At 52.3% G+C, this 26602-nt stretch overlaps 1 protein-coding gene across 1 annotated transcript in view; it reads left to right on the top strand.

Moving 5' to 3' along the window:
* Positions 1-17531: 17531 nt before the first annotated feature.
* RUNX3 (RUNX family transcription factor 3) overlaps positions 17532-26602 on the top strand; it is a 44007-nt gene continuing 34936 nt past the window's right edge. The window contains exon 1 of the mRNA XM_052698594.1: positions 17532-18273. Within this exon, the coding sequence (XP_052554554.1) occupies positions 18216-18273 (58 nt within the window). The 5' untranslated portion in view covers positions 17532-18215. The remainder of the gene's footprint in view (positions 18274-26602) is intronic.

The raw sequence follows: 26602 nt of genomic DNA, 5'->3' as shown, positions 1-26602 counted from the left end.
TAGGGGTCCCAGAGGACCCTGCTGTGCTGAGACCTGCAGTATATGCAGTGCTGTTCAGGTGTGGACTGCTCCTCGTTCCCCTTCCCTGTGCCATGCAGTCTGGTTATTCAGCATCGTCTTTTTATTTTTTTGTCCATCTGGCTTCAAAAATTGACCCTCTGCTTTCCCCAGAACCCCTCATTTTTGCCAAGCAGAAATACTGCAGGCTTGTGCTTGAAATCCAGCCCTGCTGGGGTTGGTATGGTCAAGAAAGCAGAGGAGCCTGAGTTAATTAAATCAACAGCTAACAGTGGAGGTTACCCACAAAAGTGAACCTTGGTGCCCCTAAAACCACTGACCAGAGAACGGCTGGAAAAAAACAAAACCACAGTTGGAGTGAAATGGAAAAAGAAGTCTTCAGCTCTATATCACTTCAGCTAGCCACAGGTATCAGAATATTAATTGCTCTTTGACTTGATTTTGCTGTGGGATTAAGGGCACATTGTGGCTTATGAAGATATTCTAGGAGCCACAAGGCTGGATGCAAAATCCATCTGCGAAGCGTTTCTTCGCCTGCTGCGATGCAGGGTGCAACTGCTGCAGTGTTGCCCTTTGCCAGCATGCAGCTCCTCGTCCCCGTGCTGGGAGACACAGTCCAAAGTCCTAACCTAAGGGTTAGGATGCAGGAAGATGTGTGGGGCAGTTAGAGGCCGGGCTGAGAAGCACAGTGGATTTCCATCTCCCTGCAGCAATGTCCCCCCGCCTGTAGCATCGGCTGCTGCGGCACTGAAAGAGTGGCTCAGTGCCTTTTCCAAGCCCATAAATCCACCAGATCAGAGCAGGGGGATCCAATCCAGCCCATAAGTCACGGGATGTCAAATAAAACCGTAGACATTAAAACTTTACTGCAGTGAATAGTTTTAATTTCCGGGCTATAACAGCTGTTCTGACACTAATGGCAGATGAAAGCTGTGAGTTCCTGGTCAGGGCACCCCCAGCCTGGCCAGGACGCAGCCAGGAGCATGGGCTGCTAACAATGCATCCCTTTATCCCCTGAAACTTGGATCCATTAACCCCAGAGATGTTAATTACAGCAGAAATTACCTATGAAAGGCTTTGCTCAGGAGCCTGAATGTTTGCAGCCAGTAATAACTTTGCTTTTTTCCTTTCTGTAACGCTGGTGCAATTAGTTTGGGGCTGGGGGGTTGTTGAGTTATTTTCTTTTTTTTTCTATTTATTATAATGTTTGTCACTGATGTAATAATTAACAACTTCTGACTGTGGGCTTTGTGCCCATCACAGGGTTTGCTGCAGCCCGGGGCCATGGAGGCGTTGGGTGTTTGGGGTCTGCAGTTGGCATGGGAGCATGGAGGTGGTAACTGGAGGGTGGATGTCTGACCCAGAGCTCTTGGGAAGAGGTGGAAGATCTCCATCCAAGCCTCTTTTTGTTGCTTCTTTCTTCTCCCCAGGGTGGAGGAGTACTGGGGGTTGGGAGGGGAGTGAGATGCTCTCCTGGCTGTGGTCCGGCTGCTTGCTGAACCCACTGTCCCCAGGAGTAGAGGTTGTATGGGGAAAGACATCACTTATGGAAGTGGGAGAAGAGTCAAGACCTTAAAGAAGAAGTAGGACACCAGCAAACCGCCTCGTCTGGCTCCATCTCAAAGTGGAACCCCAAGGGTGACTGTGCGGCGGATGATGCTTGGGGCCAGTTCTGCACAACGGGGGTGAGAAACCCTTTGCAGGGGGCGGGGTGCTCTTGTTGTGTGTCAAAAGGAGCAGTTGGGATGGGGAAGCCGTGGGGTCACAGAGTCTGTAGGGCTGGAGAACCATGTCCCAGGCTGGGAACGAAGGGAGAAGTGGGGAAAGGCCACCTCATGGGGTGACCGCTGCTGGGAATGGCCGCAGTGTCACGGGGAGGAGAACAGAAATGAGACATCTCACGGCTGAGAGCTGCTGGGTGGCAGCAGTGCTGTTCCACATCCCACCATTCATGGCAAGCATCCTGTTAGCTGCTGGGAAACGTGGCTACGAAAGGACCCAAAGCCCCTGGGTGTCCCCAGATGTGACACTGGCTGCTAACAGCTCAAGGGTGCAGGACAGAGGTGCTGATGCTGCTCTGCGCCCTGTAGGGCAGTGACATCTCCCCCAGGGAAGGTCAGGGTGCGAGAGCCCAGAAACCAAGCAAGACAAATGCACAGATGAATGCCCGACGTTCACTCGGTTTTAGACATCACTGTCTACGATAGGAGAGCCCCCGGGGAATCTGGAGTGGAAAATGTAGTGTTCCTCATCCCAGCCCACTGCTTGCTTAATGAGCACATTAAAAACAAGCCCCGCTTTATTTATATCAATCTCAGAATCTCCAAAGACGTTCCTATATATAAGCAGGGCATCAGATCCCACCCCTGTAATGGGTCATTAGTGTATTTTAAGCGAGAGAGACAAGTTTGAGTTGGCAGAGAAGAGGATCAAAAATGCTTTTATAGCGGAATGACCAAGAGTGCCTTTTTGATTGCCTCCAAACGCCCGGCGAATAAATGAATAATAGGAAAATAAATGAATAATAGATATATCAGCGGACAGGATATCGTAATGCGAGATAATAACTCACCCTATGCCCCTGCCAGAGTATTTGTTTAACAGAACAAACTGGGAAAGTCGATACAGAAGGTGTGGGGACAGGATGAAGCTCTGCTGTGCGGCAGGTGCTCTCCTCTGAGCTTTGCTTTGGGGATGCAGTCTGGACATGGACAACCATGGGATGGGGACACCCGTGGGACAAGGACACCCATGGGACACGGGCACCTATGGGATACGGACATCATAGGACAGAGACACTGTGGGACAGGGACACCCATGGGATGGGGACACCCATTGGGCAAGGACACCTATGGGACAAGGACACCTATGGGACACGGATACCCTTGGGATACGGACATCATAGGACAGAGACACCCATGGGACAGAGACACCCATGGGGTGGGGACACCCATTGGGCAAGGACACCTATGGGATGGGGACACCCATGGGACAGGGCACCCATGGGACAAGGACACCTTTGGGATACGGCCATCCGTAGGACTGGGACACCCATGGCACATGGGCACCCACAACACACAGACGTTCACAGGACACGGACACTCGCAGGACACCCACGGCACACGAACACCTGCGGCCGCCGCGGAGCCGCTTCGGAGCTCCGTGCGCTAGAGGGAGACAAAGCCCCGCGCTGCGGAGCGGGGTGCGGGGTGGGAGCCGGGTGCGACCCACGGGACGGACGTCCCCATCCCACCGCCCCGCACCGCTGGGGACGGGTCCCTCCGGCCGCACCCGAGAGCTGCCGTGGGGCTGGGATGGTTCTGAGGGCCGCGGGTGGGTCTGTGGGTGAGCTGAGCACCTCTGGATGCGGCAGACGGTGTCACCCCTCCCTCTCCCCCATTCCTCGCCCCAGGGTGGCACCGGGACACGCGGAGGCACCGGGCTTTCCCCCGTGGTGCGGTGCCCGGGTTGCGATCTCTGTGCCACCCCGGGTGGCCTCGGCTGCTGCTGCGCTGTGACGGCGATCGATGTCCCCAACCGCTGATGCGGCCCGTGGGGCAGCGCCTTCCGCTGATCAATAGGCATTAAGGGGGTTGGAGAAGGGACCATTTGTGGCTTTGCCATCGGGCAAGAGGCTCTGCAGCCAAATGGGAAGCACGGTCGGGGTTACCACGGCCAGAACGCAGCTCCCTGCTCACCAGCCCTGGTGAGGCAGTCCTGGTGCCTGAAACACTGGAAACAGTGGGGTTGGGTTTCTGTTGGCCGGTGTCAGAGGGACTCCCTCACTGGGCAGGACAGCATCCTGCACTCAGAGCTGCTCCTCCAAAGGGATTCTCTTTCCACCCCTCTGTTTGCTTAAGCGATTAGATGTGATTTCCCTCTTTATTCTTCCCCCCCCCGTGAGGATGTGGTGTTTGCTACCACCCTCCAACCCCCCAGCTTTGTCTCTTGGGGACACGGCCACCCCACTGCTGTGCCCCCAACACTGCTGCCCCATATGTGTGGGTCAGTGCAGGGTTTCAGCTGGCCAAATGTGACATCACTTTCTTGATTTCAAGGGGTTACACCAACTTCTACCAGCTGAGGTCTCAACCTGTTGGCTGTATCCTGTAAGGACATCCTTTACACCTTTCCAACTGATCAGTTAACCAGAGCAGCGTTTGCCAGCAATTTGTTTTATGGAATCATGAACCTCAGGAAACTGAGATCCAGGGATTGAGTCTGCCCTGGGCTCCTTGTGTCAATTCCGCTTTGGAATCTGAGGCAGTTTTCCTACAGAGAGCACAAGATTAGTTCTGAGCCTCCACCACCCCACCCTCTGTTTCACTGTGGTTTTGTTTGCACCTTTTCTCCCCTTTTGATCTATTCCTTCCCGCTAAAAACACGCTTTCTCTCCCTGAAAGATGCTCTCTTGCAGCACTGCCATCCCTCACCCTCGACCACTCAGGGACGGCCGTCAAAAAAAAAAAAACAACAAAAAATCACCCCGAAAATTACAACGAGCGGGTTGGGGTTTTTTTTTTTGTTTGTTTTTTGTCAGCTTCTTGTCAGCCGCAGCTGAGGCTTTCTCCTTCACTTTTCCCACTTTTGCCCGTGACCACGGGGCCAGACAGCGCCTTTCCTTTCCGAGCCGTCGCAAAGATGCTCAGCCTCTCACCTGAGCTCCTCCGCTCCCCCCGCAGCTCTGTGCAAACTCTCGTTCTGCCGACTCAGCCGTTGGCACGCCGCGATCTGAGCGCTGCGGCGGCGGTATTTGGCTCCTGGAAATAATTAGGGCGGCGAGCACACGCTCTGCTCTGCGGCATCGGGACAGGAGGGATTGGGGGGGGGGTTGGACCTGGAGGCTGCTGGAGGAGGGCGGTGCGTGGGGCACGGGGCTGGCACAGCATTTTGTGCTGCTGACAGCACGGTTTGGGCCAGGTGTCAGACGCTGCCGCTGCGTTTTTGCCGAGAATATCCTCTGCGGTTTGTTTGAGGGCTGAGGGATGCAAATGAGCTCTTGCTTTAGTTTGTTTATTTGTTTAGGGCCGTGGTCTGTCTTTTCTGGCTTCTAATTTGGACTCGTCCGAGCGGCCTCATTTGCTTAGAGAGCCCATCTGTGCCAGGGCTTCAAAAAATAACCCTTTTTCTGGCACATTTTCCCTTGGCACTGAGTTCACCCAGTGGAACTCCGGGCTGCGGGCTCAGCAGCAGAGCAACGCCGCGGGGAGGGCACAGGAAGCGGTGCTGCTCCTCCTCCTGCTTCGCTCCCCTGGCACCCGGTGCCGGCCGTGGGTTTGAGGACACCTGGAAACGTCTCCTGAAAGACCAGGAGTGCTGTGGTCTGCAGACAGTGCCGCCCATCTGGTGGGAGGATGGAGGCGGGCAATTGGGATGGGAGCGTTGTGAAACGCCTTGTTAGGAGCAGAGCAACCCAAAGCAGCCCGTGTTCGTAGAATCACAGAGTGGCTGAGGTTGGAGGGGACCTTCAGAACCGTCCAGTTCCAAGCCCTGCCGTGGGCTGGGTGCCCCCCCTCCAACTCAGGCTGCCCGGGGCTCCATCCACGGCCTTGGGCACCTCCAGGGATGGACGTCCACATTGGCCACCACACTGAGCATCCCATGTTCTTCTAGCCTTGCCCTTTGGGACCTCCATACTGTGACATCTGCAGGTGCTGTCCTGAAGCCGTTCCCATCCCTGAAGTGCTGTGATAACATCAACCAAGGCTTTCATTGTCAACTAAGGGAAGTCACGATGACGTTTAACAATGCCTCTATAGGAAGGAGCTGCTCTTCAGGACCTCATCGTGTCGCATTTCATTTCAAGGAGAACCATCCTGCATTGTCGGGATAGAGGGAAGAAGGCCACAATTTTCTGTTTTCCTAATAGTTCGTACAATTGATGATAATGGCTGTGTCATTAGAAACCACAGGTTCCCCACTGTTGACATCTCCATTAATGAAGGAATCATTTCTATTTGCAGGTCAAGAGCTGTGGTTTGCAAACAGTTACGCTAATGAAGACTGTGGCATGCCCAGCCTCATCTGGCTTTGCACCAACACCCATGGAGAATTTGACCCACGCCACTGAATGCTTCTCCCAATGAGTAATTTGGGGCACATCCCCAACCCCTTTTGGGACAGCTTGTTTAGCAGCACGGGGATAGGGAGGCAGGGAGAAACCTGGGGGGAGGACACAACTTTCTCCATTATATCAGAGGATACAATTACGCAGCTCCTTCCCTCCTTTCTTAACACAAAAGAGGAATGTTCAGTTATGTGATCACAGTTTGCTGCAGTGAATTATTTAGTCAGTCTATCCCGGAGCATGTTGTTGAAGCTAATGTTGCTTGTACTAATGTAGGAAATCATTAAAGATCAATAAAGAAATCATTAGCAGTGTGACGCCCTTACCAAACCGCCTGAGCTACAGATACACCACTTAATCCGGCCATAAAAACAGCACCATGAGCTCATTTTAATGGGTGTCAGCAAGATTGATTGACTGAGGGCAAAGGTTATAACAGCAATTTGGGAGCAGGACCGCTAATGCACTTGTAGCTCTTTGGTACACTTTAATGCAAGTTAAACAGAAAATGCCCTAGAAACCACAGAGAGTCCTTTTGTGCAGATGGTTTAAAAGACTTTAACGCAAGATTTAGGAATAGAATAGCACAATAACGCAGACAGATTTGGATTAGTTAAAGCACAGCGAGCTGTAATGCCACGTGTTTGCTCAGTAATGAGGATGGGGCTGCAGTGTCGGCCCTGGCTCCGGCCACAGCGTTCGGGTTACACTTGGTTGGCCCCATGCTCTGGAAGGACCCTGTGGGGCACTGAGCTCCCAGTGCCTCCAAGGTGCCCCATGTTCTTGGTGCAGAAAAAGTCCTGAAGACGTAGGAAAAGCGGTATTCGCGTGGCAGTCCTGATGGAGGGCATTGGATGAAGCAGACGAATCCCAATACCGAAGAGGGGAAATTGTGGTGGTACCAGCAGCACGTTAAAGCAATTAGTGGGCAGTGCTGCTGGGCTCCACCGTTGGATTCTGTGGTCACTCACATTTAATGAAACACCATCCCAACGAAGACACGCCGGCTGCGACCTCCTCATCCTTCACATTGGCCACAGGCACACCACAGCGGTATCAAGAGTGATTCGAGGCATTAAGGAAAATTACTTATTGCTAGAGAGCGGGCTAATGAAAAAACACAACCCAACTGACCAAACTTAGAGAGTCTGAAATAATGGGAGTGTGGTTTTTCTTTCCTCGCTCGTTGGGTTTCAATTATTGGCGTTGGACGTAGGGATGAAGCCATCCATTAATTATTCTTTTCGTTAGAGGTTTCCTCCTTTGGGCTGAGAGGCAATTTGGGAGATGCTGCATAGGAAAACAACAAGGTGGCTGCGGTGCCTCAGTTTCCCCAACGAGGAAAACAGGAGGGAGCTTCCCAAGAGCTGGGAGGTGGAAGGATCAGCCCGTGTGATCCTAGCGGTCCCAAAGGAGCCCGGTGGTCCCGATGCTCTGCCTTCCTGCTGCTCCTTGCACCTCACCTGGCCTTGGCATGGGGTCTGACTCATGGTTTGGCTTTTGCTTTCATGCTGGGCTGAATGCAACTGCTTGCGTGCTCCGACTCCAGCTCCGTTTCCATCAAGGAAGTGTTTGTTCCCTTCCCTGCCCCAAAAAACGTCACGAAAACCCATCTCTTCTCATATATCCTCTTTCTTTGGCAAGGCTGAAATACGGGAGCAGCACAAGTTGTTCATCAATTTGCACTTCATCCTCTCTGCTAAAATTTATGGTTTTATTCCCAGGCAAGAGAAAAGCTCATTTGCATATTCAAATTTCCTTTCCCTAATTATTTCTTCTTAAATTACTCTGGCACGTGCTGGCATTTTCTGTTTCGCTGTGCGGCTGTTGGTGTTCCAGACTCTAAAGGGTCATGGGTCTGCAAATGCTGCTCCAGGTACAACTTCCAGCCCCAGATCTGGAGCTCATTGGTTCGTGTTACACCCAAAAATCGACAGGGCAGCAAAACGTGGCAAGAATATCAGCTCCTCCCCGTGACTCCATGACCCATCACTGCACAACCCGCTGCGTTTCGGTGTTTGTGGGATGCTTCCCCAGTCCCTTCTGCCCAACAGGTGACCACCACCACTCACTGCACTGTATTTCAAAACGCGGAACGTTTAATTATAAATGGCATAATAACCCATCGCTAATGAAGCACAGAGCCCTAGGATGAAGTGGATGCAGCTTGCATTAGCCACCAATTGCTCATGACAACTTAATAAAACCCTCATTATCTGCTACCAGCCAGGAGAAAGGTTAGATCCCTGTTTAATAAGTAATTCCTAATGAAAAGTGTGGGACTGGTAATCAAGGAAATGCAGCGGCCGTGGTCGCGAGTGTTTATGGGATGGGGGTTTTTCGGTGCATTATTCCTAAGGCAGTGGCTGCAGCTGTCTGGGTGTGCACAGAGCATGGGGCTGGGCTCTGTGTGGGGCTGCTGCTGCAAAGAGGAGCATCCTGCTGGCACAGGGGGGGTCTTATTTCTCCAGCCAAAAGAGAAGGAGGGGATGGGGGACAGCAAAGTGCTGAGAAATGGGTACTTCCCATACAGCCTTGCTAGAAAGACCGATCCCTGTAGAGCGTGCAGCGCCGGCTGCTCTACAGCCCAGAGAGCTGCAGGTTTGGGGGGGGTCACTGGGAGCCACATCTCCTTCCCCTCCCACCCCCCTCCCGGTGCAATGGGGGCTGCAAACCGCCGTGGGGCCATCGGCCACCAGCGACTTCCTCCGCGCAGCGCCGACTTCTGCTTGGGGTGCGTGAGCCGCTGCCGCAGCCCCCCCAGGGCCGGAAGCTGCTGCGTGTTGTGTCTGCTCCACCGCTGAGAAAAGGCCATTTCATGAGTTTGTGCAGCAGCTTTGTCTGCCGGGGGGGGCGGGAGGGAGGCAAAAACGCCCTCCTCCGCTTCCTCCCGACCGCAGGTGATGGCGGGTGTCAGCCTGGGAGGGCAATATCCAGCTCCAGGCTTTGAGCCCCCATCCTGCCGTGCTCCTTTTACCCGTCTTCCCTTCATCCCTGCCGTCCCAGAGGTTTGGGGGCAGAAGTGGTGCAAAGCCATCGCTGAGCCATCCTGCATCCGCAACGGCGTCATGCCTCAGAGGTATCCGGCTGAGGGCTGGGGCTGCTGCAGCCCTTCCTATCATTAGGGGATGCGTTTGGGGAGCGGATGCCGTGGTGTGAGCACAGACCCCATCCAGCCCCAGCACCAGGATGGTTTCACATCAGTTATCTGGGTCGCAGATAAGGTGACTTCTGGCCCGTGGCTTTGTGTCACCACAGGGTTCCTGCTGAGTTCAAAAGTGTCTGCGGGCAACGCAGGGCCCTGGGTTTCAAATCCTTTCAGTAGTGCAGAGCCAGAGCCACGGTCCTTGTTCTGGTGTGGTTCCTGGTCCTCGTGTGGTTCCTGCTCCTTGCACTGTCCCTGTTCCTTGCACTTCTCTTTGCCACTGCCCCCAAAATCCCACTTCAGCCCTCTGCAGTGCAGCCATCTCAGCATTCCTGTCCCTGCTGAGACCAGGGCAGTGCTCTGCACACTGCAGCCAGGATTCCTCTCTAACTTGGAGAGATATCCTGGGTGGGAAGTAGGTTCAGCAATGCAAGTTTTTACTTTCTAAATTAAAACATGAGGGGGAAAAAAAAATAAAAAAATAAAAATTGAGCCAAAAAACGAAGCATTTCCTCCAAATCAAATGCAGGCCTCACTTTATTTCTCCCCCTTTCTGATCCACTGTGTTGAGATGGGCCATCAGTGTTTTCTCCTGCAGCTCAGAAGTGCCAAGGAACCAGGACAGACCACTTCTGGAAGTCCATGGATGGACATTTGTCTGATGTGACAGCGTTGTGACAGCACAAGTGAGGGGACACCGCTGCATGCTGGCCACAGAAATACCTCCTGCATGGGTAGGAGATGTTTCTTCATTGCTGGAGGCTTTTCCATCCTTCACTTGATCGTAGAGTGATAGAATGTTTTGGGCTGGAATGGACCTCAAAAATCATAGAATCATAAATGTGTTGCATTGGAAGGGTTCTTAAAGATGCTACAACCATAGAATGGATTGGCTTTGGGTTGGAAGCGTCCTTAAAGAGTATAGAACCATAAATGGATTGAACTAGAAGGGTCCTTAAAGATCATAGAACCATAGAATGGGTTGGGTTTGGGTTGAAAGGGTCCTTAAAGATAATAGAACCATAGAATGGTTTGGGTTTGGATTGGAAGGATCCTTAAAAATTATAGAACCATAGAAGGGGTTGGGTTTGGGTTGGAAGGGTCCTTAAAGATCAAACAGCCATAATGGAATTGGGTTGGAAGGGTTCTTAAAGATCATAGAACCACAGAATGGGTTGGGTTTTGGTTGAAAGGATTCTTGAAGAGTATAGAACCATAAATGGATTGAGTTGGAAGGGTCATTAAAGAACACAGAACCATAGAATGGGTTGGGTTTGGGTTGAAAGGGTCCTTAAAGATAATAGAACCATAGAATGGTTTGGGTTTTGATTGGAAGGATCCTTAAAGATTATAGAACCATAGAATGGCTTGGCTTTGGGTTGCAAAGGTCCTTAAAGATTATAGAACCATAGAATGGCTTGGCTTTGGGTTGGAAAGGTCCTTAAAGATTCAAGAACCGTAGGACGGTTGGATTTGGATTGGAAGGGTCTTTGCAGCCCCTTACTCCCAACCCCCTGCCATGGGCTGGCTGCCCCCCACCAGCTCATGCTGCCCAGGGCTTCATCCACAGCTTTGGGCCCCTCTGTGCAGCCAACATCTCCCCACTGTGTGCCCTGACAGCTCCTCGCCTGCCGGTGCCTCGTGAACATGAATGAATGAATGGTTTTGTGATTTTTTATTTTATTTTATTTTATTTTTTGTAATTTATTTTTCTTTTTTACTCTCAGGTTGAATCACCTGCAGAAACAATCTGAAAATGATTCAGAACAAATTACAAGAATTCAAAACTTCAATCTCGCGGCGGTTTCGTTTCATGAGGAGATCTACTGATGCCTGTGGGGAGGTGCAACCCCCAGCAGCGCACGTCAGCAGCACTCGATGGAGCCTCTGTGACCATGCTGACATGCGACGTCTCCATGCTGACATTTCCCATAGGGGCAGCCCCCTCCTGGCTCCCAGTGCAGGTCAGTGTTACGAACTGGATCCCACTCCCAGGGTCTGGAGCTGGGGGAGAGTGAAGAACCCCGCATGGCGCACACACGAGGACAGAGAGAGACCCAGAATTGTGTCTTTTTCACCCAAAAAAGTGCCACTTCAAAAGCCTGAGCTACTCCAGCTAAGGGTAAACTCAGGTTGAGAGTGCCTTGGAGCCTCCCTGCCCATCCTCCTACCTCTCCAGAGGGGAGATTTCAGGTGTTTGTCGCTTTATTCAAGGCAGGGGCTGTTTCCTGCTTTGAAGAGACAGGAGGAAAAAAAAAAAAAAAAAAAAACACAAAAAAACACACGCAAAAAAAACCCCAACCAACACCATTTTTGGATCTTTCTTTCTGCAAAGATCTGACCTCATTCTTCTGAGCAGGAGCTCCGTGCTCCGGGTCCGAGGCGCTAATTGCCACCGCCGGGCTTTGAGTTGCTTCTTTTTTTTTCTTCTTCTTTTTTTCTTCTTTTTTCTTTCTTTTTTTCTTTCCCCTCTCTCTCTTGCTCTGACTGTGACTCACCCAGCAGCGCCGACACTGAGTCCTCAGCCCAGAGAAACCGCAGTCGGAGGCAGTTTCCCACGCCCTGCTCTCGCAATGGGCTGTCAGTGGTGGATGTGCCTCCCTGCGCACGCGGACGGTTCTGCTCCCAGGTTGTTCCCATCACTAAAAGCACTCGGGAGCAGTTTCTTTTTCCCCTGAAACCTCAGGGAGGGAGCCCTGCCTTCCCCTCTGAAATGCTTCTTCAGTGCCTTTGGTTCGCAGGTTTTGCCCCAGTGTCTGTATTTAGAGCTGATCCCTGCAGCCGTGGGATCTGTGGTGCTTCTGCCTTGGGCTGAGATTGAGGATGGAGAAGGCAGGAACCCAAAATCACAGCAATTTAACGCAAATTGAATGGCAGACATCAAACATCCACCACTTCACCTGGCTGCGGGGTGTTGGTAGTTGTCCCTCCCCACGTTTGGGCACAAATCTCTTCTCATGGTTTCTTTAGGAGCTGACAGCTGCGTGTGGCAGCTGATGGATCCGACACATCTGCACCAAACTGGTGGCTGTATCTGCCCGGGGACACAGCCAGCCCTTGGATTTCAATCAAATGCATCCCTTCGTCCCACTGAAAAGCACTGTTCTCAGTAAATGTGGGCTGCAGCAAAAGGATCTTCTTGGGCTATCAGGATAAAAAATGATCTGGAGAGGCAGATGCCAGCCCTCATTTGCCTTGGGGTTTGTAGCTTTGTTCTGCCTTTGGAAAGAGGAAAGAAGAAGGCTGCCCCCCTTGCTGGTCCCTATGTACCCAAGGGCAAGACAGGTCTATGGAGAGGGACATATAGGGAAAACAGAGCTGAATCCCTTCTATAGCATGAGATGCTGCAGTTCAGGGCTTGTCCCAGTGCCTCTAGAGCCACAGTGAGGCATTGGGCTGACCGTCCAATTTGTAATCCCAAATCACACATATGTGCCTTGAGAAGGACTTTGGTGACTCCCCAGGATCTGCTTTCTACAATTCTTGTGATGATGTTCATGTATTTTCTACTCTTCGGGACTGTGAAGGATCAAAGTATTTCCTAATGCCTCTTTGCCCTTTGATTTGATGAGGGTGAAAGTGCGAAGTAGGATGGGATGAAGGTGGGGAGGAGGATGGGATGAGGTTGGGGAGGAGAATGGGATGAAGCTGGGGAGGAAAACGGGATGAATTCAGGAAGGAGGGTGGGATGGCATGGGGGAGGAGAAAGGGATAATATTGGGAAGTAGGTTGAGATGGAGTCAGGAAGGAGGATGGGATAAAGACAAAAAATAGGATGGGATGAAGTTGGGAAGGAGGATGGGATGAGCACTGTTTCTGGGGATTCCCTTTCTCCTGTGGGTGCACAGCCCCTGCTGGGGGGTTGAACCCTAACCCTAACTCTGCCCACAAAGGCTGTGGGATAGCACTCAGATTTCTAGCTTCTTCAGGAATCGCCTGCTGGCACACTGCAACCCACACTGCACACTTCTTGGGGGCCACATCCCAATGCTGGGACCCTCCTGAGAGCCTCACTTCTGGCCGTAGAGTGTGTGGGAGACACAGCAGCTCCTCCCTGGGTGCCGGGTCAGCTGCTGGCTGTGCCCTGTGCTTTCACACTGTAGTGAGCAGCTCTTTTTATCACAGAGGCTCTGGGGTCGGATCAATAAGTGCTGCTCTTCCCACCACTTTTGCAGATTTACAAGATGCCAAATCCCAAACGGAGCCACTTTACTGCAGGCTGGATTGTCCGGATCCATAGGGCATGCGTGAGCCTTTGAACCAGGCAGCTTCCCACGTCTGCTGCCCTACATCTGAGGCACGAGGCGGTCACGCCGCTGCTATGAGCAAAGCTGTGCTCTCTAACTAAATAAAAATGAATACGAATGCAAAAGGGTGCAAGGGCAGCTCCAGGTCTCCCTACCAGCCCCAGACTTGGCCACCCCAGAAGCCCTCGGCCCTCCCCAGCCTGGCAGGGAGAAGTGTGGGGCTCTGCAGCTGCTCTGCTGTTTCTTTAAGAGATGCTTGTATGGGATCCAGCCATGTTCTGGGGTCAGCAGAGCAGGTTCCCATCCTGCCAGGTGTGCAGTTTGCTGTGCACGAGGAGGCATGAGAAGAAGGAAAAAGTCTTTCCCCAAAGCAGGAGATGCACCGCACACTGAGATGGGATTGGAAGAGGATTTGTGTGGATGAATCCAGGTGCTGCCCTGGTAGGGAATGGATGTGGCAACACTGTGGGACTGGAACGAGTTCAACAGAAAAAGCAGTGCAGGCTCACAGTCATCCTTTGGTCCTTGGGGCTCATTTTATCCCTGATTTAGACCTCGTGCATCCCACCACATCAGGGCTAATTGTGTGTGTGGTGTGGCTGTGCGGTGGGGCACAGACCTCGGGGCTTCTCCCATGGTCCTCCTCCTCCACACTGGTCAGCATGGGGTTATTGCTGCTCTGCTCATCCTTCAGAGAGACGTGTGGAGTGAGAACCCACCAGCAGCCGCCTTGGTTTCCTTGGCTTCTGCAGAGAGCTCTTCTTGTGTAACGTATGCTCTAAGACCACAGACCAGACACAAAAATTCACACTGTTTGCCATAAATTGTTTGTTTTTGCATCGCTGTTTGTGAGAGGAGCCATTAAAATGGATGGGTGATTTTTGCATGTTCCCCTTGTTATTTCGTAATGGGAAAACTCGGGGAGAAAAGGGACCTTCCTCGTGCTCTGTGGATGGGTTGAGGTTGGGCATATTTTTAGATTCTCTCCCTCTGTGTGGTTGGATGCAGCCCCACAGGGAGCAGCCGCACGATGCCTATGGTGTGACATCACTGGGGGATGCCATCGGGCAGCTGAAGTGCTTTGTCATCACCTGGGGGTGTGATTCCCCTTTGGGGGCCATTCCCTTCCAAGTCATCCCAAGCACCCCCTGTTGCAGCTGTCCCTGCAGCTCTGCTGTTCATCTCCTCCATCCCATTTTGCTCTCCCTTGTCTGACCCCACGGCTGCACCCACGAGGGCCTGCTGGCCCACCTGCTTTTTTTGCTTGCACCTGGAATCAGAGAATCAAAGAATCCCAGCAAGTTTGAGTTGGAAGGGACCTTGCAGCCTATCGCCGCCGTGCTGGCAGCGCACAGGGTCTGGGGTTTATAGAGCTGAGTGCACAGGAGGACAGGGATGTGGTCCACGGAGGTGCCAGCAGCGTGTGATCCCAGGGTCGGGTGGAGGGCACTGCGTGACCGTGGTGTGACTGGTGATGGTGCAATCACTGCCCCGAGCAGAGCCGGGTGCCCGGCGGTGCGGGGCTGCGCGCTGCTTTGTGGTGCTTTCAGCTGCAATTTCTCCACTTTGCTCTCAATCCTGCGATAATGAAAGGAGAGATAAAAGCCCTGCAGGGCTGTGCTCTCACTGATAGTGTGAGAATGGCCCCAGGACCAGGCGGTGTCCTGCAGGAGCACCCATCTCCAAGGCTCCAGAAACCCCCACAAAGGCGCAGAGTCTGTGCCTCAAGGCAGCATTGAGTGTCTGCACGTTGCCCCTGACTCCTGGCCCCTTCCTAAAAGCACTTTATGCATTTCTCTCCTTATTCCCTCCTTACCACAGGGCTCTGGTCCCTTCTCTGGACAATCCCCTGACCCACTGCAGATTCCCTCTGCTTGCAGCTCACTCCATAGCTCCAAGACTTGGGTGCTTTCCTTTAACCCTTCGGACGCACAGAGAAAGGAGCGACCGCGTGGCTGGTCCGTGCTGCAGGGGATCAGCAGAGCGTCGGGGTTATAATGGCAGCATTGTGCCTCTCGGCCACGGGCGCATGCAAGGGGGGTCCTGGCAGTGCGTGGCATTCGAAGAGCAGCCTGGCGCCGGCGAGGCTGAGGATGATAGCTGGGATGGAGGCGATCACATGCCTTGTTTCCCATGGCTGAAGCCACAGCCGGCATGGGGAAGAGCTGTGCTGCCCGGGCATAGCCACTAGGCAGGGGAATGGGGCAAGCAAAGCTGAACTGTGGCTTAGGGACATCTGACAGCTGCTTTGGCTAAAAGGCAGCCTTCCAAAAGGTGATGGCGCACTGCAGGGCTAAGGGCGTGGATTTGTCTGCCCTCAGCCCAAATGAAGAGGGGTTTTAATCCCCATCACCCCATGCCTCGTTTTCCCACATCAAACCACCATCCCACCTCGCTTGCTGCAATTGGGAAGCACCATGCATGCTGCGGTGGTGTCCTATGGACCAAACCAGCAAGTGCTGACACCCTGAGCTCTGCCTTTTGCTCTGCACCTGGGTGCACATATAAGTTTGTACAGCAGTGCTGGGGCCGCTGTCCTGCAGCCCTGGGGCCGGGTTTGGTTGTGCTGTTCCCAGAGGTGAGAGCTGCGGTGCAGGAGAGGAGGACGGCTGCAGACAGCTGCGGTTTTAGCAGCACCGTAGAGGAAGTCAACGGGCTGTAAAGCCCCTGTGTCAGTGTGCTTACGGCAACCTGTTTGCAGCAGTCAGTGTCAGTTCTTTCTGAGAGGAGGGTAAAACGCTGGGTTTTCTAACCTAGAAGTGCACGGCTGCTGCTGCAGCTTGCAGCACTGGGGCAGCGCTGCAGTTCCTGCATCACATGTGAGCTGGGAGCAGCAATGTCTGGAAAGTGAATGTGAAGCTTTGGAGCAGTGGGGAGGTTTGGGGTGGTGCTGCCAGCCTGGCCTGCTGCTTCTCTCTGAGCATTCAGAGGAGATCACAGAAATCACAGAATCACAGAAACAGAGATGGAGCTCCCAGACTCGCACTGGGTCCTTGGCTTTGGGCAGCTGCTGGGATTGCTGCATCCCTGCAAAGCTGGGCAGCACAGTGCACAGCTGAGGCTGAGATAAAGCACTGAACCAAAGCAAAACAATCCCTTGCAGCACGTCTGCTGCCTCCAGCCAGCTTGGGACTTCTCCTGTACTGCAGGAGCATGTTGGTGGGAGAGCTGCATGCTCAGCTCTGCAGAGGAGACCATGGAAGAGATGGGTTATTTGCATGAGAACTTTTAATTGGCTCTTGTTATCACATGCCCTCTCCCAGGCTGTGCTTTGCACACACAATCAAAAACATCAGCAATGCTGTTTCCCTCTATCACCTTGTGTTCCTCTGTGCTTCCTGCAGGGTGGGATTTTCACCTCACTGCCGCTCCATTTCACAGCTACCAAAAAAGAAAACCAAACTCTTCTTGTCAATGGATGCAACAGATGAAGGGTTTCATGTGGGTTTTGTCCTACAATTGCTTCTTATAGGTCTTAGGGGAGGGATTTTGGATTTCCATGCATTTCCATACCGGTTGCTGGAGGTGCCCATTGCTCTCACCCAAATGCAGTCAGTGCACACAATGAAGCAGTGCTGATCTTCGTGACCCACACTGGCAGCGTTGTGTAGGTACAGCATACAGATAGCAAGGAGTAACCATTGCTTTGTAGGCCACAGAATAAACCCTTACATCTGAGGGAGCAAATTGAAGCACTTAGAGCCTCACCTGTGGGGGAAATGTCCTGATTCCAAAAGGCTGGAAAAGAAATCTTAGGATAGAGACCCGTTTTGTGGATTGCAGAGGGGCAATGACCAAGGCCAGTAGCCCCAGCTGTGCCTGAAGGGCTTGGTGCTGTGTTTGTGGGGATGGCATAGCCATGATTTAGGGAAAATGAGGTAGTGGGAAGGTGACCGAGAGAAAAAGTCCCCTGCAAAGCTCCCCGGGTAGCACAGCTGATGATGTTTTGCTATGTGTGTAAATCAGAGCTCCCAGCTGGCACCTGATGAAGGGCAGAAATAGAGTCTTAAAAGCACCTCCTATCCTCACTTTTCTCCCTCGTGACCCTACTGGGCCTTGAGCCAGATGGGGGCTGAACCTCCCACCCTTTTTCTGCATGGAATGAGATGCAAAACCCCAAGAGCAACTGCATCAGGTCCCTGCTCTGTGGAGAGCCGTGTTTATTCTGCCGCATGTGCTTCAGATTTTTGCTTAATGCTAATTCACATAAAATCCCTGTGAAGAAGAACCACCCATCTACACATATGGAAGCAGTCTCAGCACCAGTGATTGTCTGCAAGGGCCAGGAGTCAGAAAGCACAGCTCCAAACATCGGTGCGGATGAGTGGCGAATGTGGGAGAAGAGGCAGTTAAAAGGAGAAAACCACTGCCTGTAAATGGGCTGTTACTTCAATCCCCCAATTAGGAACCCATGGGCTCTCTCCTCTGTTTCTTCTCAGGCAGCAGTATGATTAATTAAAGAAAAAACATCTCGGTCTGTAGCTCACCACGAACCAACGGACGCAAGCCATAAAATTATTATTAAAAAAGAGGAAAAAGCCCAGCCTGGTCACCACATCCACCATCAGAGCCATTGACGCCACAGATCAGGTGATGCTGCGCTCCCGACCACAACGCTGCGACTGAGCTGGGCTACCTGCACTGCTGTCAGGCTTTCCTCTTCCTCCCCGTCCCTCCTCCTCTTCCTGCAGCTGCTCGAGGAGAGCCTGAGTGCAGGGTGAGAATCAGGGTTGAGGGGATGGCTTCCAACGGCGTCTTCGATTCCTTCGCCGCCTACTCCTCCACTTTCTTGCGTGGTGAGTGCAGCAGGAAACGCTGCTGGGGTTGTGTTTGTTTATTGATCTTGTGGAGGAGCCAACCAGCATTGGGCCGTGCCGCAGCTTTGCTGCACATCTCCTCTCCCTTCTCCTCGTCGTGGTGTTCTGTTGGCTTCCCCACGCGTTGCGCCTTGCCGTCCTCGTGCAGGTTTGCTGTGTGGTTTCCTGCTGTTTGATTTTTTCCTTTTCCCACGTGGTTGTGTTCCCATTGGGAAATGGAGGGTCAGCAAGGAGGTTGCACTGTGCTGAGATCCACAGGGTCGTTTGAGTTGGAAGGACCCTTGCAGGTCATCTGGTTCGACCTCCGTGCAGTGAACAGGGACACCCAGAGCTGCTCAGAGCCCCATCCCTTGACCTGGGGTATCTGCAAGGATGCGGCAATTCCAAATGCTGCTCACAGGAGTGTGAATGCTGTGCAGGCGAGCTGCTGGGTGCACACTGGGTGATGTCTTGAGTCTGAAAGCAGTGAGTGAAGGAACAGTGTGAGGAATCCAGGCTGCCCACAGCTCTTGCTGAGGAGCATGACTGCAAGGTGTGGGATGAGACCTTTTTGGGAGGATGCTCAGTGCTTGTAAAGAGTTGGGCAGAGCACCGTGAACTGCTGCCTTTTGCCATCCTTGCTTTGCAGCTGTAGTTAAGGAGTACAAGCAAAATCTTGAGCTGATCATGGCCAGGAAGACCCAGGTCCTGAGCAACGGCTCTGCAGATGGTTCGGTCGGACTGAACCTGAATAGAATGGGGCAGAGTGATCCCAAACCCATCCCTGCTGAAGGAGCAGAACAGCAGATGCTACAATTCAGCAGGGCCATCTGGCTACGTGACAAGAAATGCATCAGACATAGACAGGATTTTGGCCTATTTCTGAGAATACCAAACGTTATGTGTGCTTTTGAGGCCGATCAATGGGGTCAGCTTGCAGAACCGAGAGGTGCCCTGTGTCCCCCTGAGCACTGAGTGTGGGACAGGGACAGGAGGAGCCAGAGTTTGGCAAACAGACACACGGACCACATCTGTCCTGCTGCCCTGCACTCAGGGATGGTGGCACTACAGATGTGTCCTTTGTGCTCCATGGAGATAATTAAAGGCAGTCCCGTGGCAAGGAAATAAGGGAAGCTTATAAAAAACATTTGCATGGCTCTTTTTAATCCGTATTTTCTGCCTCCAAAGCCAAATGAAGTAGCGCTGAGGTTTAACTGAGCTTGCTCATTCAGAAATAAAAAAGAGAGCAAGAAACAGAACGATCACGTCTTGTATGCAATTTCCATACAAATAGGAACTCATAAAAGCAATAAACATCTTTGTTTCAAACATAATTTTTATTAAAAGGGGGAGGATTAAATGACTGCTCCAAGGATGGAATATGGCCAAATGGTTTTCTATGTGGAACTCAGAGCATCTTCTCCTGCACAGAACTGTTAAGGTTGGAAAAGACCTTAAGATCATTCAGTCCAAATGTTCACCTGCCACCAACTCTGCCCACTGACCATGTCCCCAAGAGCCACATCTCCATGGTTCTTGAACACCTCCAGGGATGGTATCCCACCTCTTCCCCAAGCATCCAGCACCAACGCATTAGCACTCTTTCAGAGAAGTCTTTCCTCACATCCAGCCTGAATCCCCAGCTTTGCGCACAGCTACGTTTGGGTGAACACTGCAGAACAGCCACGAACGTTCACTTAAATGCCTCAGGGCTATTTTGGATTCAACCCTATTCCTATTTTTTTGTTAACTTTTCTGGTAATATCCATGAAAATGGAGGTCTGTTTGCACAAACATTGAAGGAATGAAAAGAAACCCCCAACAAAGGTATCCCCTAGTTAGACTCAAAACACTTTTTTTTGGTAAGAAAAAGTTGTTTTTTGCTCTCCAATGGAGTGGGCCATTGGGGGCCATCTGGGGAGCCTGAGCTGCATGCTGGGGCCACAAAGTCTGTGCTGTCTCCATTCATCCCCCCCCTCCTGGGGAAGGCTGTTTGCTGCTCTGACTGCCTGTCAGAGGCTCTGCCTGTTCCAAGGACACCCCGCTGGCTCATGGCATGTCTTTATTTTTTATTTTATTATTTTTTATATGATATATTTCTGTTTGTGTGTTTTGGGGTGAGGGAACGGGTATAAATCCATTGTCTTTCGTCACCTTGTTATGATCTAACGCGGGTAGGGAGACAGTGGCGTTTCCCTGTATTGAGAGCTTTAATTCATGATGATTTCTTAGACTTGATCTCCTCTGATACGTCGTCAGCGTTTGCGGTCCACTGTTTTGGCCGCGTACAGTTTGGGAAACAAAGAACGAGCTGTGTGTTTGGATCCACACATGGTTGGCATTAGGAGCAAGAATGTGACTTCCCATCCGAAGCAGTGAGGCTGAGCCACGGCCACGCCGTAAATATCCCCAAATGGAGCTGATAGCAGGAGCACGTGGAGCAGCCCAGTGGGATGGCCCCGAGCTCAGTCTCGTGGCTTCACGTTCCCCTTTCCTCCCGTTGCGTGCTGCGTTCACACCCAATTCTTCTTATGGCCACGTCCAGCCAGGGTGGGGAGAAAATGTCATTGCTGGGGTCATGTTTGTTTGTTCGGGGTCACTGTTGGGGTCATGCTGAAAATGGGCTGAACCAGCGCTCCCATCCCTTCCATTCTGAGTGCTGAAGTCCCTTGGAAGCCTTGGCCATCCCTTCGGTCAGGGTTCCTTGGTGCTGTTTTTGGTAGTTTTTGTTTTTTCTTTCCATTTTAAAGCTCACACCACTTTCTCACAACATTTCCTGTCCTATGCAGAAAGCATCACTCAGTCTGAAAGTCAATGGTGTGAGCTGAGCGCTGCTCTGCAATGCCTTCCTGGGAAACCACGCTGGATGCTGGAGCAAATGCTCTTCCCAGCCAAGTCTGGCTGGCTTTCAAGAGATTTAGTTTTAATTGCTGGCCAAAACCCATCAGCCTTGCCCTGTTTCTGGACCAACACGGATTTAGAGACAGGCTTTGTCACGGTTGCAGTGTGCCCTTGGGGCACCTGGACCTCTCCCATTGGCCTCCAGGATCCAATGTGGTGCATAACCACCATTCACCCTGGCTTTGCCCACCCCACCCTGGGGTTGGGATTGCTGTGGGGTTGAGGGAGGCATTTTGCATTTTTCTATGCAGTAAGATGAGAAAAATTCCTCTGTGCTCACGCAAGATGTCTGCAGTGGGAGTGGGACAGTGTGGGGGTCTCCTGGGGGGCTTCAACCGCATCATCCTCCTTGGCTTTTCCATTTCTGAAAATGCTTTAAATTTTATTTTCTTATTTATTCTTTTTTTTTTTTTTTTTTTTTTTTTTTAAGAGAGTGGGACAGTCAATGCGTCTGCAGTCTGGGGGTATTTTCCATAACATAAACATATTAAAAGAAAAAGAAAAGGGAAAATAAAAAGAAACAATGATTTTCCATTCCCGCTGGAAGAAGCGAGTGCCTTTGGAACATGAGGAATGGATTACACAAGCTATTGTAAAATAAAATATAAAAACAACCAAAATAGGAGAAGGCAGAGAGATTGTTTTTTAAAGAAGAAGCCGTCCTCAGTGGGGAAGGGAGACAGAAAAATGTGCTTTTTACAACAGTCCCTGTTGTGCGGGAGGGACCTGCAGGAGCCCAACCTCCGCCTTTGGGATGGCCAAATCCTGGATGGGAGGGCTGCAGGGGAGATGCTCTGGGTCCATATTTCAGTTTGGGAAGACAAGGGCTGGGCAGGGCGTTTTTTTGTCAGTTGTGTGTGTTTGTCTGCTATATCGGGCTGTGATTTCACAACACAGCATGGTTTGTGTTAAAATAGCTCCTAAAAAAGTAAAAAAAAAATAATAAAATAATAACATACGAAAACAAAACAGTAGGAATGATGTTAGCAGCACAACCCTGAACCTGTACCAGCTCTTGGACCAGAGTCTGCATTGGGGCCAAAGCCCTCCCAGCTCCTTGCACCCTCTGTACCTTCTGGGCCATGGCACGGGGATGGGCAGGTGGGCTCCGTGTGCCATTGGTGCCCATGGTCACAACGTGGGGTGAGTTGGATGCTACAGATGGATGCATTTGCTTTCTGATCCCTGGGATGAGCACGTGGGTTGTTAGGAAGAGGCACGCTTGCTCCCTGCTGATCACTGCAGGGTCGTTCTGTTACCAGCACAGAGGATGCATGGTTTGCTGCACTGCAGATGGATGCTTGATCCCATGCATAGAAAGCTGCAGTGGTCACTTCTTTGCAGCCTGGCAGACGTGAAGCTGCAGATGCGGGCTGTGCTGTTCCCTTTAAACTCAAAGCATATGCATTGAGATCATTCCGGGATGGAGCACAGTGCCACGGTTTTGGTGACTCGAAGTCAGGAATAAACTGCTTAGTGGGGATTTGTGCCATTTTCCCTCATTAGGAGAGGGAGGAAGCATTGGCCAGGGAATTTAAAGAGTAAATCAGATGTGCTGTTCCAGGATTAAGCCCTTGTTCCTCAACTCCTTTGTACCATGGCTGCATTTTACTGCCCGCTTTCGTGCCCAATTACCTTCAACCCTATAATTAAACACCTCCTTTCATTAGCCCTGGGTCAGTTTGGCAAATCTCACAAAAGGAGTGAGCCCACCACTTTTTCCATGAGCTCAGCCCAAGTGCCAGCCCGGGCAGCAGCAGCCCCAGCTCCAAGCACGGCGGTGGGGCTGCAACCAGGTCCCTACTGGGGTGGTGAGGACTCCTCTGGCACCATCCCCACCTCCCACATCAAAGCCCCAACCTTGAGAGCTCCACTGGCAGTAAAGTCCCAAGCATGTGCTTCAAGTTCTCCCTGCCTCTGCAGCTTACTAAGTGGCACAGCATGTCAGACCCTCATTTGCTCCACATTACTGCAGCCTGTTTATTATTGCACCTTGAACTGGGCACGGAGCTGCACTTCCCTTGTTTGTTTTATTTTCCCCCCTAAAATTCATGGGTCTGCTCCTTGTTAGCTCCGCTTTGCCAGCTGTCCCCTGGTGAGCTGTGTGTGGCAGCCCCTGGGATGGCAAACTGGGGCTTCACTGCTTTTGCAGACGCTGGGGTGGATGGAACCCATTGACACAGGCTTCTTTGTGTCATTTGGGTCTGTTTGTGTCAGGGTTGCAGAGGTGTTTTGTGATGTAGGAGAGATGAAGAGGGTGGTTGGGAGACCTGAAGGTGCTGAGAGCCAAATCTGTGTGCTTCAGTCCTCAGCTCTGCCACCTGCTGCTCTCCCCATTGCCTTCCTTAGGTCAATGGGGGAACAGACACCAATGAAAGAGTTTCTGGTTCTCCCAACCTGCACGAGATATCCTCAGCTTTGAGAAACAAGGTCGGACCTGACAGGCTGGAAAAAAAATGAGCTTGGTTAATGTTGAAGAAGGGAGGAGGGGAGGCACTGGCATCGCTGCCCAGCACTGTGGGTGCTCCATCCCTGGAGGTGCCCAAGGCCAAGGATGGGGCCCAGGGCAGCCTGAGCTGGTGGGGGCACCCAGCCCATGGCAGGGCTTGGAACTGGAATATCTTTGAGGTCTCCTCCAACCTCAGCCATTCTGTGACTCCACGGCAGGGCTGTGGTGATGGGATGGGTTGGGATGCGCTCCTGCAAAGGGGAATTCGCACTCTGTGTCCCCAGACTTCGTATGCAGACATTCCACCGCCCATCCCCACCACCTCACCATGGCTGTGGCTGCGTTTCAGTGGGAGAGCAAAGCCAGTGAGACATCAAAAGCCCCAATCCTGCGAGAATGCAATCCCACTGACATAAATGGAAGTTGAGAGCGCTCGCTGTTGGCAGGGTTGGCTCATACGTGCGTGTTTGATCGGCACAGCAGATTGAAATGTCAAGAATGTGAGCCTGCTGGGGCTCGCACTGCTTTCCTTGAAGGAGCATCACCCCAATGGGAGCGGGGTGCTCCTCGAGGCCAGATACGGGCTGTGTGTGGGGCAGCGGTGTGGAGCAGGTTGTGATGCTGGGGATGGCACAAACACCATCGCTGCTGCTCTGCAGATGGAAGCTGCAGCACTTGCTGGAGCCCATGAGCAACTTGTCTGGGGTCCTTGGGGAAGGCTGCGGTGGAGCTGCGAATTGAACCCAGACAACTTGCTTCCTCCGCCAATGTCTTCTCCGGGAGCCCACGCTTCCTGCCAGCGAGGGCCCTCTGTTCAGTTTTAGGAGAAAATGTAAAAATATTCTCCAAAACCACACGAGCTCTTCCAGTTTTGGAGGTTCAGGCGGTCCCTTCAGCCAGACGCAGAATGGCTCCGGCCCAAGGAAACAGCTGAGGTTGCGTTTCGCAGATAAGATCCCCGCTCTCCCCGCAGAGCTGGCTGCTCATGCGAGACCCAAAGCCACGACCGAGTTGTCTGGACAAGTTCTCCATTTCTCTGGGTTCCAGCCCTAACCTGCTGCTGAACCGCTTCGCTTCCCAGCCCGCGGCCTCGGCCGTGTCAGACAGCTGACCCAGGCAGACAGACAGCTCCAAACTGCTAAGAAACTTCTGCAAAAAGGAGCTCACTGCAGGGCTGGAGGCAGCGGTTCCCTTCCCAAGCTGCAGGAGATGGATGTGCAGCAAACGGTGACTTAACAACATCCCCTAAGAAGCGCTGCACTTGATTTGTCTGAGTTCATAGCCAGAAACCAGAAAAGTACCTTCCGTCTAGCTGTATGTTTGTGACTAATTCCATTCAGGTCAGGGGGGTTTTGTTGGGTGCCTGCATAGGGCGAGGTGCGGTCTGAGCCCGCTTTGGGGTTTCTTTTCTGCAGCCATTCTACACCATCCCACTTTAGCAGCCAAAGCAGGGGGGTTTGTTGGCAATGAGAATCTCTACTAGAAATACGAACAGAGAGCGTTTGCACCGGAAAAAATAATCCGAGGAAGGAGCAGAAGCAGCTCTGCCCAAAGCCCATCGAGTCAGAGCTGTCCGACCGCAGCCCCGCTGTGACAGCGCAGTGACAGCGCAGCACCCGGCCTTATTCATAGAAGTGAAACTGGTGAATAATTGCAGAAAGCAAACCAGCTTGGAAAAAACAACAACAACAACAAAAAAAAACGGTCTGAGAGTGAAGGACAACTTGCTATTGGAAGCAGAGGGCAGTTTTCTCTGAATGACTTCGCTGTGCGTTGGCCACTGACGGCTGTCTGAGGTTGAGCTTTGTCACTGGTGAGGAACTGCCACTGCAGAATGCCAGTCTGTGGACATGGCCAAGAGCAGGAGCTGATCCCACGGGGGCGAGGAACAATTTGTGCAGGAGAGGATGCTCATTTTGTGCAAAAAAGGCCAGTGTGTTGCAAGGAAGCGTGCAGGGCGTGATCATGGCAGTGGCATTGCAAAGGGGCTCTACGTGCATCACCTGCCCTGAGCTATGGGGTGACATTACTGAGCTGCTCGCCCGTGACTTCACGTCTTCCTTTGTAACTGGTGTGATCTGCAGGGAATGGCCGAGAGCTGTGATTCTGAGTGCATGTGACATCTCCGTGGGGGTTTGGTGTGTCCCCAGTGTAGGTATAGCACCAGGTGGGACAGCCCCCTGTGCTCAGCGCTGTCCTTGAGAGGACCCCAGAAATGTGGGGGTGCTGGGCGAGCAGCTCGAGCTGCAACATCGACTGGAGGAGGCAACAGAATGCAGAGAGCTGGGAGCTGCCCCTGGGGGCAAGCTGATGCTCACAGGCAGCATTCTGCTCGTGCTGCACTGAGCAACACACAGCAGAGATGTGCTGCTGCCCTCCTGTTGCACTCCTGCAGCTGGATGTGATCTGCTTGCTGCGCACCTTGCAGCTTCTTCAGGCTCCACTGCTGCAATCAGTCCGTGCTTCCTGTCTGCCACCTCTGCTTTTTTTTGCTTTGGTGGGGCTTTTCCAAACTGTTCTCTTACTGGATGACCACCACCACTCTGTGCTCGTGCAGCTAACTGCAGCCATCTGCCTGCAGACAGGTGGGGAAACCCTCACCTGGATGAAAGCAGTTGGGTTGGGCTTGCTGACAAACCGCGTACTCCTGGAGCAGCTCCTGCAATGTGCATCCCTCCCAGCTGCTGGCTCTGTGCATCGGGGTTCTGCCCAACCCAGGCAGTAATTCCCTGCTGGGGGGGGATGGGGAAAAGCAGGTGGTGGGGGAGGAGGGCCGGACGTGGTTGAAATTCAGGGGGAGCTCTCCCATCTCCAGCACCAGGATATTCCAGGAAGGGCTTTGGAAATTAACAAGGGTATCTCTGCTGCCCAGAGGTCAGCAGGGTGAGGCAGCAGGAGCCCAGCGTGCACTGTGGAGTGATGCACAGGGCCACCACAGAGAGCTGCTCTGTTGGCCACTTGCTTGAAGGGCTGCGGGGT

Source organism: Tympanuchus pallidicinctus, unplaced genomic scaffold (assembly GCF_026119805.1).
Source record: "Tympanuchus pallidicinctus isolate F22 unplaced genomic scaffold, pur_lepc_1.0 scaffold33, whole genome shotgun sequence".
Lineage (NCBI taxonomy): Eukaryota > Metazoa > Chordata > Aves > Galliformes > Phasianidae > Tympanuchus > Tympanuchus pallidicinctus.
This window is presented reverse-complemented; position numbering and strand designations above follow the sequence as displayed.